Source organism: Cyprinus carpio, chromosome B4, assembly GCF_018340385.1.
Source record: "Cyprinus carpio isolate SPL01 chromosome B4, ASM1834038v1, whole genome shotgun sequence".
Taxonomy (NCBI): Eukaryota; Metazoa; Chordata; class Actinopteri; order Cypriniformes; family Cyprinidae; genus Cyprinus; species Cyprinus carpio.
Window position 1 is genome coordinate 19,166,977 of NC_056600.1, and position 16,590 is coordinate 19,183,566.

The 16,590-nt window shown below is 34.9% G+C and overlaps 2 protein-coding genes across 2 annotated transcripts in view; both read right to left on the reverse strand.

Annotated features, from left to right (window-relative positions):
• LOC109091842 (sodium- and chloride-dependent GABA transporter 1-like) overlaps window positions 1-16,590 on the reverse strand; it is a 33,925-nt gene that overhangs the window by 11,321 nt on the left and 6,014 nt on the right. The window contains exons 8-15 of the mRNA XM_042722645.1: window positions 16,358-16,492; window positions 13,068-13,171; window positions 12,838-12,962; window positions 11,875-12,009; window positions 10,870-10,970; window positions 10,200-10,346; window positions 945-1,191; window positions 230-361 (exon numbers count right to left, since the gene is read on the reverse strand). Of these exons, the coding sequence (XP_042578579.1) occupies window positions 230-361; window positions 945-1,191; window positions 10,200-10,346; window positions 10,870-10,970; window positions 11,875-12,009; window positions 12,838-12,962; window positions 13,068-13,171; window positions 16,358-16,492 (1,126 nt within the window). The remainder of the gene's footprint in view (window positions 1-229; window positions 362-944; window positions 1,192-10,199; window positions 10,347-10,869; window positions 10,971-11,874; window positions 12,010-12,837; window positions 12,963-13,067; window positions 13,172-16,357; window positions 16,493-16,590) is intronic.
• LOC109098152 (sodium- and chloride-dependent GABA transporter 2-like) lies at window positions 8,611-11,856 on the reverse strand. Its single transcript, XM_019111774.2, has 5 exons — window positions 11,657-11,856; window positions 11,482-11,584; window positions 10,870-10,970; window positions 10,200-10,346; window positions 8,611-9,342 (listed from the first exon to the last, which is right to left on the reverse strand). Exons 2-5 carry the CDS (start codon window positions 11,558-11,560, stop codon window positions 9,181-9,183), a joined length of 489 nt encoding a protein of 162 aa, XP_018967319.2. The 5' UTR covers window positions 11,561-11,584; window positions 11,657-11,856; the 3' UTR covers window positions 8,611-9,180.

Genomic DNA, 16,590 nt, shown 5'->3' on the forward strand with positions numbered 1-16,590 from the left:
TCAGAGCACACCTCGCTTTTCAGAATGGTTAGCTTTGTAAAAATCGATGCGTTTCAGAAAGGCGGTGTATAAAGGAGCAACCATAATGTACAGTATTTAGAAAATCATTTTTTTAATGATGTTCTTTTTAATAAATGTTCTTTTTTTTTAATAATGTTCTTTTTAGCAATGTCATATGACCCCTTTAAGAAGTCCCCAAATAGCTAATGTGTATGTGAATATTTCTTACCTTTCATCATGGGTATTAATTTCCATACTCCCAACCCCCCCACTGACGTGTATTGTCCTAATGCCGTCTCCAGCAGAAACAGTGGAATACCAGCAAAGACCAGAGTAGTGAAGTATGGGATGAGAAAAGCTCCTAAAACCAATGTAATACAAAGGTTTTTAGATTTCAGACTTCTATGCAGTCTTGAAATGCAAAACACCTGCATGAAGGTTGAAGCAATTTTTGATACTCTTTTATCGAATTCTCAGAGTGCTCACATTAAACATGTGAACAGTCTCATCAGAGCCACTTTAATAGGAGTTTCCAAGGTTAGAAAAAAGGGTGCAATGCTTTGGTACACTGGGGGGAGACAATGGGTGCTTTTTTTAATGGAAGTCTGACTTTAAGCAGACTACTTTTGAGAGGAAACAACTTACCACTTAATGAATCTACACCCTGTCTGCTAATCTTCAACATGTCTGATATTTTATAACAGTCACTGACAATTCAGCTAATTAATCAGATTTAGAGACTCAATTATTGCTGCAAATAACATACATACATATTGCTGTAATAAACCTACTTAAAAAACTGATTGATTGATTTATTGATTGATTGATTGCAGGAATGTTGTCAGGAAAATGTCCTTCATAACAAAAAACATGGAAAGCATATTGATCCCACCAGGGATCTTCTCAGCAGCCTAACAGTAATGGCTTTGTCTGTCTTCTCTCACCTCCTCCATTCTTTCCACATAGATAAGGGAATCGCCACACATTTCCCAGCCCAATGGCGTATCCAACGCAGGACAGTAGAAAGTCAAATTTTCCCTTCCAAGATCCTCTATCTGGTACTTTATTCTCCTTCTCCTCTTCTACAGGAACACTGTTGTGATCCAGGTCCTCAAATGGGACAGCCTGCTTCACATCTGAGGGTGAGTTGAGGTCCACCGTGCTCTGCCCAGTCTTCCCCATCACAGAAACAACCGTCAATCAGATAGTACTATAGTACAGATAGAAATCCACCACAGTCCAGTACTGTATTGTCCAGCTGTCTAGTGCAGGTCCACTGAACACAATACTTCAGGTGGGCTTTAAAAAATAAAAATAAATAAATACTGCATTTAGAATTTTACTGTGAAATCAATCCAGGCTAAATATTGGTCAGAACTAATATTCTTGTATTGTATATTATAGTACAGAAAAAGTATAATATTTCTAATGAAATAAGGTGTTATAACATAGCTATAAAACATCTATAACATAATAGCTATCACACAATTACAGTTAATGTCTAAGAATATGAGATAGCCTAATTGTAATTGATTAATAGATTTCTGGCAACCTATGCTTTGTAATACATATACTAAAAACTGCAGTCACATTTAGTGCATGCTACTACTTAATAGTACGAACTGGTCACTAAAATAAGTGTTACCAAAACTACCTATTGTTTTTGTATTTTACCTATAGCATCTGTGTAAAGTGCCCTTGCTCTACTCGCCCATGTAATTCCTCTTTAAAGTTAATTAAACCACCTGCTTTCTACAGACAAAGTGCAGTTCATGAGAATCATTAACTTTCCTGACAGACGTGCCGATTATCAGACTGACTTAATGGAGACACTAATTCTTATCCATGTCCTACTAATGTGATGAATCCATCAACTTTATTTGTGACTAACTGCTTTGAAAGTCTCCAACCTGCATGCTAATGCATAACAAAACCACTCTCAGCTGCCTCATTGTTTTCGTTTAACGAACAGCCATTATACATTTAGAAACAGTACCATTAAAACAGCAATTCAAAGTAAGCAATTCAGTGTGAGTCAAGTTTGCTTTAGGCTCTTAGAGTATTTGAAAAATCTCCGGAATTTCCTTTGCATCCTTTAAATGCTTTTAAATGGCTATGAGCTTAAGAGGAAACTGAATACAGACTTATTGCATAAGGTTTGAATTAATAGACAGTTGAGTTCCCAACTCATTCATTTTTTATGGTAACTACCAGACATTTAGAGAGCAAAAAAAAAAAAAAAAAACTTACTTCTGAGACGTCTTTATTCTGTAGTCAGGTGAGTCAAGATGTCACCAGGTAGAGGTGAACTTAAACGTATCCACAAGTGACTTAACAGATTTTAACTGTTGAACTGTGCCAACTACCCAGTGCCTTCATTCACAACAGAACCAAAAGAAACTGACCCGATGTCCCAACTAGGACAAAAAAGTTTCTCTTTTTCTCTCTCTCGTTCCATGTATCTGGAGGGGCCCTCTATGCCCTGGTGTTCCTGTGGCTGGTATTGAGCAGCAGATAATAAACTTCGACCTGTTGTTTGACAGGATTACCGCTTTACCACACTGAGACCCTGAGGCTACCAAACGAGAGTCAATTGCCGTGTTCTGGTATTTTGTGCATGTGTGTATTAATTGTGTGTCAGTGTGTGAATTTGTGTGCAACGATTCTTGTGCCAGTTTGGTTGCCATGGGATATGCCCTTAGAAGAGTGCTCCGTTCTAGCATTGAAAGAGCTTGTTAGGATTTAAAAATGAAGCAGGCATAGTGCCTAAAATACAGACGGCATGACGTCTCCCAAAAACACCAAACACCAAAGGCATGACTTTATCAGTCAAGTCCCATAATTTATGACTGATACATTTATAATTGTTTTGTAATATATATATATATATATATATATATATATATATATATATATATATATATATATATATATATATTTGAAATGAATAAATGTTTGATGCATTAATGATCAAACTTAACTTAACTGCTCTGTTGCCAAGATGAACATAGTTATGTAAGACACCTAACAAGCTTTTCTGTTGGATTCTTGAGGATTCTGTTGCGTGATAAAGCCAGAACTGATAGGCAATATATCAGGTCCGAACCTTACAAGCACTTCTTAAGGCCAATTTACACTACACAAACGCCAACAAACGCCAACAAAGTAGTCTGTTGGAGTTTGTTGGATCAGTGTGTTACCCCAGTCGGCATCTGTTGGTGTTGGTTAGAGTTTGTTTTCACCTGACTGAACATGCTTAATCAGCGTCTGTTGGGTCGTGGAATATCTGAGCAGTGTGAAATGGCTGATGAAACACTGACGTAATCTGACGTGGCCACGAACCGTTGCCATGACAATGCCATGCATATTTCACCTAAAGCATGCTTCACCCACAGGCCTCTTTCATTTTATTCAGTATTTAAACAGTAAAAACATTTAGTCAATGGATTAAAAAACAACTGTTTTTTACTTTATATGTTTTGAACTGTAAAAGAGCTGTATGAGTAAAATTAAAATCTTCTGGTGAGATTTTAACACAGTATTTTTTTTTTCTATAAGTAAATATAAATGCATATGTAAATAGAAATGCATATATTTGTTATAAAAAAATCCTCCCTTTTTGTGTGTTATAATATTATACCACATAATGGCAACTTTTTAATTGCCTTTATTGAAGCACTTTAATGTTTGCTCTTGCCAAACATTATAATTTAACATCAAACTGACTACATATGAACATAAAATCTTTACAGGTTAAAGAGGCTGCTGCTGTTTAGAGTGGAAGCATGATGAATTGTGTGAAAACAGGGAAAAGCTATCAAGAGTGTTGGATCGATGTATTTTTAACTGAATATTCATAAACATGGAGCTAGCCAAGTTGCTGAGTTACTTCAAGGGCGCATTTTAGTAGTTTCTTTATCTTTATCAACACTGCATGCCAAGAGAAGCATGACTGGAGAAACCAGTAGACCAGTAGACAACTTGACAAAGCAAATATGCAAGTAGCAGTGGGTGTTTTGGATGACGTACAGTTAATTTGCACTTGTCTTGGGAATGAAAAGACTAAAATCCAAATCGCTGTTTTAATGCAGCCACAATGTCAACAGTAAATCAGAGGTTACTTACATTAGGTTTGTCATTGCCTGCAATCGTTAAGCGACAGGCACAGAATTGGAGTTGTCAGAGTTGGTTTTCATCACTCGTTGTGTGTGCCCTCAAATCAATAGAAGCTAATTACACCCCACAATGAACCTAAGTGGCTCATGGTGGTGACACAGTAGGATTACAAAGTTAACACACTCCTTTACATACATTAGGAGGAAACTTTGTGAACATACAGTACTATCAAACATGGTGCACTACCTGTTCAGTTTGCTTATGTCTTGTCATGCACGAACAGCCATTGTGAATGTTCCTTTTGTGTCTTTATTTGCTATAATTGTGATATATGCACAATAAAGTCACACTTTAAACACTTTGTGTTTTGTTCACGTCAATGAGAACAAAGAGCTAAACACTGATCTCTGAATTGAATGAAAACAAGATTAATTTACTTGAGAAGTAAAGCTGTATGAGAGATTAAGAATTGTTTTCAGAGAATATATTTTAAATTAAACTAATTTATCCAAAATAGATAAACATGAATCTAGCAAAGTTTTATTATGTTGGTTTTTGTGCGTATCACTGCAGTTCAGAAATAAAATGTCCAATAAAGGTGCGTTCACACTTGTCATGTTTGGTTCGGTTGCTCTGTTAGTGTGGTTCGTTTGAGTAAGTGTGAACACTGCCATCCGAACCCTGGTGCGCACCAAACAAGCAGACCGAGACCGCTAATAGGTCTCAGTCCGCTACCAAACGAACTTTGGTGCAGTTCGAATGATATATGAACACAACACGGACCAAATACTTCTAAACGAACCAAAAACAGGAAGTAATGACAAGATGCACCACTATGCGACATGATTTGACGACGCGGTGTAACCAAAACTAAATGAACAGAGGGCAAATGTGGAGCAACGATGAGGTAAAGTGCCTTTTATGAGCTCTTTGAGAGTTTCCAGGTGGTGAAAATGAAATTATATGTACTGTACATGCAAGAATGAGCGCATTTAGTCCAGCAGACGATATTAGGTGTGTTCGTCTTTAAATCTAACACACCTTTTGTTTGGGGTATTCGGTGAGTTCCGTCACAATATATACCTCATTCAAGCCGACCAATCAGGTTGTGAATGTATCACTATGCCTTTAGGTTGGGTTTTTTTGGTTCGCTGTCAAAAATGCCAGTGTGAACGCTAAGTGGACCAGGACCAAATGTATCATTTTCCTTTTTGGTCCAGACAAAATGAACCAAACGAACCGAACTGCAAGTGTGAACACACCCTAAGTAGCACTAAATATGTAATGCTTTATATCTAAAATAACGTACTAATTTCACTAAACCTTCCCCTAAACCTGCTGACAGTGTTAACAAGAGCAAACATAGAAAAAAGTGCATTTGCTGAAGCAACCACGCCATTTTAGCTTGCTTCTACAAGTATTTGACTTTTACTCGATTGATCCACATCGCAAGCACAGTACTGTATCAGGTGAGCTACTGAGCAAGTTTACTATGCCAGAAAACCATTACATATGGAGCTGATTATGTGATGAAAATGTCAAACTGTATTACTTTACATATCATGGTAAAAGTGATATAATGTCAGAAGATAGTATTGTGCAAGAAACCACGCAAAAATAAATTGTTATTAATTGACAGTCTTCCCATGTAATCACTGTGAGACGTTGCCACTAGTGATTTTTGCAGTGAATTTATGTACTGTATGTATGGGGATATTTTTCAAATGCTCATACTATGCTGTTTTACTTAGTAAATTCATAATTTCAAGGATTTTTAGATACTTCACCTCGATTATTGGACAAAATTCTCATTAAGAATATGATTATAGTAAAGGTTGTGTAGAGCTTTTTGTGCATGTGTGGCAATGCAAGTCACGCTTAGCGATGCGTTAAATCAATGCAGAGGTTATTGAGCTGCATGGGTCCCTGGCATGCATAGACAGCAGGGTAACATTGAGGAATTCCATCTTTTAACACTGTGACAGGGGACATAAATCTACATCACAAGACCTGCGGAGAGAAAGAGAGTGTGTGTATTTGAGAGACAAGAGGGAGGGGATGAAAGATGCTCAGATGACAGTGTTGTGTGATTTGCCTCAGACCTTGCAGCAAATTTGCACCTTCAGCAAACTGTCCCTCCTAAGAGCCTCATTGAGTGGAATTCCAATTTCTTGCTGCTCTTTGAGATCAAGTATCTTGTAGAAAATTTCCTAGCTATGGAAGGAGAATTATGCCCCCAAGTGTAGTTTAAACAAAACGAATTGCTCACTGTAGAGTTAAGTCATAAAAATTGCATTAAGGATACAATACCCAGAGATTACAGTGGATTCAGACAAAGATCCAGAGCGATCAGTGCATTTTATAGTCTTATTGTTCCCCTTTATATTAGGTGTCTTTAACTACTGTGTACTTGCATAAATAAATAAATAAATAAATAAATAATTGTTTACCTATTTTGTTCATGCTTAGTTGAAGAGAGTGTAAAATACTCATAATCAGTTTTATTTTTGATTGCATGATTCAATATTTTTCACACAATAGCCACAAATTATTCAAAATTTATTAATTCTCCCTAATTCCTCTTTTTTTAACATTCAGATGTTCCTTTCTAAAATAGCCTACCACTTATATACAATCAGAAAGTCTTCCAGTATAGTTGGGGTTTGTAAAAGGTCTTTTCATTTTTATGGTGTTTGTAAAGAGTTTTTCCAGTTTTGTGGACATTATATATATATATATATATATATATATATATATATTAGGGCTGTCAAATGATTAATCACGATTAATCACATCCAAAATAAAAGTTTTGTTTACATAATATATGTGTGTATACTGTGTATATTTATTATGTATATATAAATACACACACATGCATGTATATATTTAAGAAGAATATGTTATTTTTATATATTAAATATATTTATATATAATATAACATATAAGAATATAAATATATAAATGTATATACATGTAAATATTTTCTAAATATATAATTTATGTGTGTGTATTTATATATAGGCTACATAATAAATATACCCTGTACACATACATATATTATGTAAACAAAACTTTTATTTTGGATGTGATTAATCGTGATTAATCATTTGACAGCCCTAATATATATATATATATATATATATATATATATATATATATATATATATATATCAAAGTGTTTTATTTTGATTTAAGGTATTTTAAAATTATTTAATTTTACATTTTTATAATTTATTTAATTACTACCTTTTCATTAAACTTACAAATCCCTTTATGAATCCCAGTTTGGGAAAAATCACAGAGAAGTGGAAAGAGTGCTGATGGAAGATTATAAAATTATGACATCATAGTATACTAACATACAATGACCTCAAAAACAATTTCACTAATTTACACTATAGGAATATTTATTTTACAGTCCTGGACAGGTACTAAATCCAAGGATAGTTGGCTTGTATTATATAGTTATATAAACTATATATTATTAACTACCTTATATTACTCTATTTCTTGTTTTAAGTGTAATATAGTGCATGTTCTGTAAGTGCATAATACAATGCATGTTCATGTACTGTAAAATAAAGTGCAACCATCATTTCTTCTAAAGGTATGGTATAGAAACAATCAAAGAAACAATTGATTAGCCAGTTGTGTTGAGCAGATAATCTACTGAAAGCTCACTGGATTCCATGTGTTCTGGAAATTTAATCATTTATGTTGTTTTATATTTAGAACTGAATGAACACTGAACTGACTTCAACTGAACAATGACACTATTGTTTTTTTTTTTTTTTTTTTTTTTTGTTTTTTAGAGCTGCTTTACAGCTGAATTGATCTGTGTTTGCATCATTGAATCATTATTTTCCTTAAAGCTGCATTGAAACTATCTGTATTGAATGAAACACTCTATAAATAAAGGTGACTTGACCTATCCAAGTAAACTGGATTTAATTATTTTTGGACTATCAATAAATGTTGTAATTCCTATTCTATAATAACAGTGTCAAAATATTGACCTATAAGGCTGATAATTAACCTTAAACTGAGAGCTGCTCCCTAACTGGTTCCCCAGAGTAAACTTCTCCATTAAGCCCGCCCCTTTGTGTTATGACAGGCAGTGATAGACCCTGAAGCCATCACATGACATTATCTGTTAATTGAATGTCCCTTCAGATTTACATGGATGAGAGGCTCAGATGAGAACAGCCAATGACTGACTGAAAGACAAAGAGATTTTGATGTCCCTGTACAGGGATTATGATTTTACTAAAATTCAAGCAATATCTTAATTGTGCACCTGTATTTAAAACTGTTCTTAGTAAATCATATCTGTTTCAGAGTTGTAATTAGAAGTCCATTTACTTTTGGACACATAATATAATAGTAATATATCATATAGGTAGCAACAAAGAATGGACTATTTGAACCAAGTTTTGATAAATATATTTGGAAAAAAGGAAGAAAGAACAGTATGTTTACTGTGATAAAATGTATCAAAAACTACATTGTATTACAGACATGGGATAGAAAAGTGCTATAGAGAAGTCTAGTTAAAAATATAAAGAGTGGTTCTTTGGTTCTGAAGAATGCTTCAGTCACCAATATAATGACACATTTTTTGAAATTACAAAAAAAAGTCAAGTGATGACATTTATGTAAATGAGACAAATTATCATATTTACACTAAAATGAACTCTATGAGTTCTCATAGAGTTGTCATATAAATTTCATATATAAAATCGAGTTGCTATTTTTTTCCTCAGCTGCACTAACCCTCAGTTTGAACTCATACAAACAGTTTAATTTCTCCTGAGAACAGAATGAAGACTTATACCAAAAACACTCAGTGCCCTTAAAGGGATAGTTCACCCAAAAAAACATCCTGAGTGATGTGTATTTCATATGAGCAGTCTCATACACTGTAATGAAATGCGTTGTCAAGAAATCTAATATATATACTTTATATTTAGATTGATTTTATTCAAATCAAAGATATGATTTAATATTTAATATAAAGTCCTATATATAATATATAACCCAAAATAAAATCATTATTCTGCCTTATCAAACTCTACTGGTGTGTTCTTTGTTTGCTTTCTCTTCTCCATCTTCCTGAATGTGTCGAGATCTCTGTGGTTTAATGATTAAGCGATTAAACAGTGTGAGGCGTGGACTGTTTGGTCGGAGCTGCTTCAGGTCACTAGAGGGAGTGATGATGCCACGACCCTGAGGAGATTGAAAGAAGACCATTTTGTACATTAATTGTACAATAAATTTCCTAAAAATTACATGACGAGTGTTTGAACAGTTATGTGCTGTTATAGATCGCAGTAAGGTTCCAGGAGTAAACTGATTCCGAAAAACTATGTATTTTGAACAATTAACTGATTTGAACAATTACATATAAATATTTCAAGATAAACCTACCATAGGCTCTGAGATTGTTAATATATGCTTCTGTTGAAGTCAACCATGGTTTCAGTGCATTTTTATAAAATCTTGTTCATTAGCCCAATTCACAGTGAAGAACTACATTACCCACAATCCCTAACAAATAACCACCAATCAGAGAAGACTCTGTTACCATGGAAATGTAAACTCTGGCAAAACATTACAATTATGTGATTGAGTTGTTCTCCCTACTAAAAAGTATTATATAATGTTTGTAAATATTGTATACTGCATATTCAAGTTCATTCTAAGGTGTACACTGTCTTTAATTTTTACATACTTTCTATTTTTATTTTTAAATGCAATATCATGATTATGTTGGTTGGTTTGGTTCATCCTTTAGAAATCACAGTTGAGAAATGAATGGGGAAAAATACTTCCAGAACCAAGACAGCTGAAAAAGTAGGCGATCACTGTTGAGTATTATAACATCCTGCTATTTAAATTATGGGTTTTCTTTTATTATACAATATATACACACATAATTCTATGTTAAATGGTAAAAAGTCAGTGTCTGTATTTAAGAATGGAGGACAGATGCTGTGATGGATGGAATTGACTGAGATAAGTTGAATGAATGCATGACTAAATGATGAACAGATGGCTTGAATGGATTGATGGGTTTTACTCACCGTTCCTAAAGAGATGAACAAGAAGACTGGGATGCAAACCATAGGAATGAGTGTGAGCAAAGGTGCCAACTTGTAACTCCAGTCCGGCACAAATTGATCAGCGGAAGACAGAGATTTACTACCCATCAGGTTATACAGCAGAGTTGCCTAAGGGGGGTACAAATTCCTGTACTTTCAAAATGGTTTCTCAATTCGATCCAACACTTAATTTATGACACAAAATATATACAACATCCTGAGGATACTACAGTACATGCACCATGTTGGTGTAAAGACCTTGAGGAGCCTGAGCTCTGCAACACTCAAAATAATCATTGAATCATTAAATTCATCATTTGAAAATTGCTTATGGATAAATCTGTCTGCGAAAAAAAAGTAATTCTAAATGGATATCTATTTTAAGTAGCTACAGTTTGCCACTTGTTCTTTTTAAGTGTTAAAAATTCTATAAAATAAAGAGACAGAAGACTCCAAAAAACGCTCCCAACCATGACGGATAAACAGCTCGGATTAATGAATGTATTGAAGGAATGGATGCATAGCAGGATGTCAAATGAAACATGATGAACAATCACTGATGAACTAATGAGAAAACGATGCAGATTTTGAAACAAATAAACAGTTACAGAAGAGTGAGAGAGAGCTAGAGAGAGACGGAATGTGAACTCACAGCACAGATGAGAGGGGTAATGAAGAGCCAGCAGTACTTCAGCACAGGGAATGGTGCGTATCCTATCATATCCTCAATGTTGTCATAGAAACGGTTTGCACCTGCAAACCAGCCATTTGCGTGATTTTGAAAACGTTTGTCTTATTGCAGTTATCATACACAGTGTTAGTTTTTTGAGTAGCAAACTTTAAGCTCCAGGGGAAGTTTTATGAACAAAGTATAGGGCTAAACGATTATCTCACCCAACTTAAAACTAGTTTAAGAGTATGTACATGTTCAATACTCACCCATAATTGATATTCATATTATAATGTAATTACATTGTAATAAACATATAATACAACAAGTAATTACTTGCTGTAGTTTAGAAAAGTTATTGTATTAAAAGTTTTTTGATATACACTAAATAATATTTTGTCATGTAAATTATTATTATTATTTTTCAGTTGGTTGCATTGAGTGGAAATATGTTCTTAGAGTCACAGTGAAACAGCATTCAAAACCCATTTTACTTTAATAATGTGTGATAGAGAAACAAGCTATTCAATAAGAATTTTAAAAACAGCACACTTTACTGTGTATTGTATGTATGTGTATTGTAGCGTCTCTTACCATAAACCCATGCGACAACAATCGTCTCAAAGCAGGCGATAAAGAGCAGGTTAGTTCCACTCGGGCCATAGGTGTCCATCACAGTAAACAGATGGAATCCTCCCTAAAATATAGTATGCTGTAAAGTTAGAAAATATCTAATATCTAATATCTATTTTCTTTTTTTTTTCTATACCTTTGTGATGAATGGCAGACCCAATAAGAAGCAGATGACGGCGATTTTTAACACCAAAAGCTCTCGCCGCTTCCTTAGAACTCCAGGAAATAGGTCTGTGAGAGCTGTGGCTAAACTCTCCACACACACAAATCAAAAGACATGAATATAAACCCTCACACATTCATCAAAATGGACATAAGACTCGTGGAAAAAAAAATATCATAAAATAACATATTATGTGATGTTGAACAACTGTACCTGGCTGTCAAGGCCCAGAAGAAGTACCATAAAAAAGAAAAGAACAGACCAGAACTGGGGTCCAGGTAACAGAGAGAGGGCTCTAGGATATGCTATAAAAGCTAGTCCAGGACCTGAAATGAAAAGAAAATGTTTTCATTATTGTTGCATAACCCTAAAACATTTAAACAAGCTGATATATTTTATTCATAAATTACATTTACTTATCAATTATGTTGTGTTCAAAGTAACTTTCAGACATTCATAGGCCACAAGTGTTGGCCTGAGATGCTCTCTTGTGGTGGATAGCAACATAGCAAGCGATTATGATACACTTCATGGTCAAAAGTGGCCATGCTTGCAGATGGATTGCCAATTTATCCTGAAAGTGTTCAGTGAGGTTCAGATCTGAGATGTGTGCAGGTCTTTCCCGATAGAATCAGTACTTGATGTTCATAGAGGCATAAAAGTCACCAGGCTCTTTGATACGCCTCACTGCACTGTAAATTTTTGTTTAAAGAGACTGAAACAACATCTGTAACCCATTAATTAGAAGGCAGTGTCCACATATTTTTTTTTTCCATGCATAATGTAGACCCATATATGGAGCCCCTTAAAGTATAGAAAATTAAATGGGAGGAAAAAAAATCATGTTTTGTGAGGAGACACAAAGTTTGTTGAGGGAACACAATCATTTTTGAAGAGAATACAAGTGTTTTGTGAGGGAACGCAAATATTCTCTATAGTTTTGTGAGAAAACATAAATGTTTTGTGAAAGAACACAAAGTTCCATGGGGGAATGTAGTACTTTTGTAAGCAAATCCAAAATCACTGAAATATAATTTTTCCTCATATTTCATATTTAGTTCCATCACCATGTTTTATTATGCATACTCATAAATAATCCAGTGTACTATATTTTATCTAGACAGCTTATATAGTCTCATCATAACAACATTTACCTGATGATGCTATGTCTTCCATGGGTAAACCTAACTGATGTGCCATGAACCCCAGAATAGAAAAGACAACAAATCCAGCAAAGATGCTTGTGGAGCTGTTCAGAATACAGAGTGCTATACAGTCCCTGTGGAACACAGAATATAGAAATAACATTAAATGATGAAATGCAGATGACTGTGATATGTATCAATGGGTGGGGTGCAGAACGTGAATGCAGGAGGTCACTGACTTGTAGCAGTCATTGTTATATTTATTATAACTGCCCAGCGCTGTTAGGACTCCTTGACACACTGCATAAGAAAAAAACACTTGAGTGCCTGCATCACGCCACACCTGCAGAAAATGAGATAAAGATGCAAAATGAAATGTAATTTGACCTGGACATTTCTTTATGAGATTCACAAATTCACTGTAGACATCCAGTTTTGATTAGACCAGTTTGGACAATGCACTCCTCAAATGGGCCTCTAGTCTGCACATCTGGTTAATATAAGCAGGGTTAGAGGGCTGACATCCTTCAATTCAGTTTCGTAATGCTAGTGTTTATTCACTTTTCTTAGACTCTATATACATGATATCCACCTACATTTATACACACTTCCTGTGTGAGTACATTGTCTCTGAGAAGACAAGACAAGTGAGAAAGAAAATAATCAACAGTACAAAAATAAAACAAAATATATTTCTAAATATTATTCACTTTTATAATTTTATACTGCCCTACAGTGACACCAGTAGATGCAGTTTGGATGGCAACATCTGTATGCCTCTCTTAAGCTCACTGTGTTCTTATTGAGGCCCCAAAAGAGGTGAAACTGTCATTTCAGAGTTAGAAGAAAGTTAAATCTGGCAATGATTCTGATGTACAGTATCTTCTACCAAAAAATAAAAATAAATAAATAAATAAAAATGCCTGGGGGCGCAGCCCTTCACGTAACTTTTTGAGTGCGTATGCTAAACTGATATAACGTGTGTACTGGGTCAAACAAAAACTGGACTAGACCATACATGTGCCACAGTTGGTTGCAGGGAGGATTTTAGGCTAGATCTATTTGCAAGCAGTTTTATTAAAACTTGAAGAGCAAAAGATAATCCAAAGAGACAAGCATGACAAAAAGCAAACTAACTTTACAATGAAGAGGACAGATAATAAGTAACAGAAACGGAGAGCTATAAATGCAAAGAAACTAATAAATATACACACCCACCAATTCTTTCTAGTCCTCGAATCTGATTGGCTGAGAGCCTTTTCCAGGCATATGATATTCTAGTCACAACAGAACTCCAACTGTTCTGTATCTAACTGTATCACTCTGCTTGCGGTATTTTTCACAGGGGATGTCAATGGCAGACACCCAAATCCACTATAATTTTATAAATAATACTTTTTTTGTGTCATGGAATGTAGTTTTAATAGTTTTTTTTTTTTTTTTTTTTTAGACAAGAATGTAGTTGTTTAGACTTAAAATATGTGGTTTGTTAATAAATATAATATCTATTTAAAAATTTGCTTCAGCATTTTCGGAGCTTCTGGTTGTCAGCTTCTGTTCAACGCTCATTAACCCTCTGAGAGCAGCCTCACCTCGACCAGATCTTCTGGAATTTTCCACTGCCTCTGATGTCTCTATAGAGGTTAAACATGACATATAATTTGTTTTGGGTAAATCTAACATGCAGTCTTCGGCCTCATTAATCTCATCACATTATATTTTATAAAACTTTAATGCTGTATATCAGAGCGCTGCCTTTGTACATATGACTGAATTGCCTAGCAACTTTTATGATGGTTGTTGTTGTTTATTAAATATTATTACTCTATAAATAATGTTTTATATAAATAATAGTATTTCATTAATAATAGTATTATTCAGAAACGCAGAAACGGTGTGTGTTCATCATGTTGATTTTAGTTACTTGTGTGATATTGCTCATATAATTATATAAAAACAATTCTATTCCATCCATCCATTCTTATACTCTGTAGGGTCGCAGGGATGGAGCCTATTTCAGAGTCTCAGGATTTGGGTGTCTGCCATTGACATCCGCTGTGAAAAATACCACAAGCAGAGTGATATAGTTGGATACAGAACAGTTGGAGTTCTGTTGTGACTAGAATATTGTATGCCTGGAGAAGGCTCTCAGCCAATCAGATTCGAGGACTAGAAAGAATTGGTCTCAGGCCACAGGCTGATGACACCCTGGACAGATGGCCAGTCAATTCTATTAATTCAATTTTATCTTAAAATTAATTCTAATGCCAAAAGCTACAAATATATCAAATAGTATAAACATGAATTCATATTAGTTTCAGAAACAACAAGCACAGAGTGGGGGTTTTGCTTCTTCATTTCTGAAGTCTACCAGGCTAAACCGATGATAGTAGAGGGGTGGAGGAAACCCTATAACAACCCTGTGATTGTTACACAATTCCAAGAGCTCTTCTCTGCTGCCTCCCTGCCCCATGTTTGCAGCTGCCGTGTATAATTCCAACAAACTTAGTTTTTACACTTCCCTACTGTACTGCATATCCAGAACAAACCACACAACACAACCGTGGCTCCCCTACAAAAAATCATGTAGAAACTGTTTCAGAAAACAAAAGTTACATGTTTCGGTGTCCATATGCATCTGTTTTTCCATCTTGTTCTATATACAGACCCAGTGATAGCCGTTATGCCTGAGGCTCAGAGAAACAAACCTCCTTGTCTGGAATCATTACAAAGTCATCATAGTCAATGAGTTCTTAAGACCATTAATAGGTCATTTTCATGGAAACAGAATGCTCCTTCTTGGATTACGATCCAACCAGACCACCCATATGACCCAGATTTATACATTTGACTTTTCTACACATGCCACATGAACAAAACAGAATATTTACTGTTTTACGAGTCATCACAGCAATGCACTGTTCCATGAATTAGACATAACATGAAAAACACATGACACATCTAACTATATAAGAATGCCAGACTGACATCCAACTATTCCAGAACGCCATTTTGGAATTACCACCGTTCCAGAACTAAGACAAGTATAAATGTGAAATCAGATTCCTTTTAAATGCATATTTCTGGTCTTATTGTGTATAATCACATCATTCCAAAAAGTGCATGTCATTTAAAACTGAAAATGTTTATCTTGGTAATCTAATTCAAAATGTGATCCGTATCATAAACATCTTTCTGCATCTTTCATTCTTGCCAATTTATGTTTTCCAGTTTATTTTAAACCCCCCACTGCCATCCAGCCACCTGCTTTTTAGAGATCAGGCAAGTAAGCAGGTTTTGGCATATATTTCCATGCCATAAAATTGCATCTTGAAACAATCAATTGCTTTGTCGCACTGTAATACATTAAAGCGATCATGTGTCTCCATCAGATACCACCACAAGAAATAATAGATCGTTGGGATGGTAATTTAAGTGTGCTGTATTCGGGACATTATCAATTCTAACCTCGGATACTTTTTAGGACAGATAGCATGCAAAATGAGAAGTAGGGATTGTGTGCCCTCACATCAGGATTAGAGAGTTTACTGATATCAGGATACAGATAATAAGTAATTCCAGTTGCAGCTCCTGGCAGAGTCACTCCTCTGATGAAAAGGATGAACAGCATTAAGTAGGGGAACGTAGCTGTGAAGTACACAACCTGCAAAACAATGACAAACAACATATACATATCATGTATTTTATCTGAAAAAGATGAACATGAGACTGGCAAAATTTTAGTACATTGGTTGTTGCCGA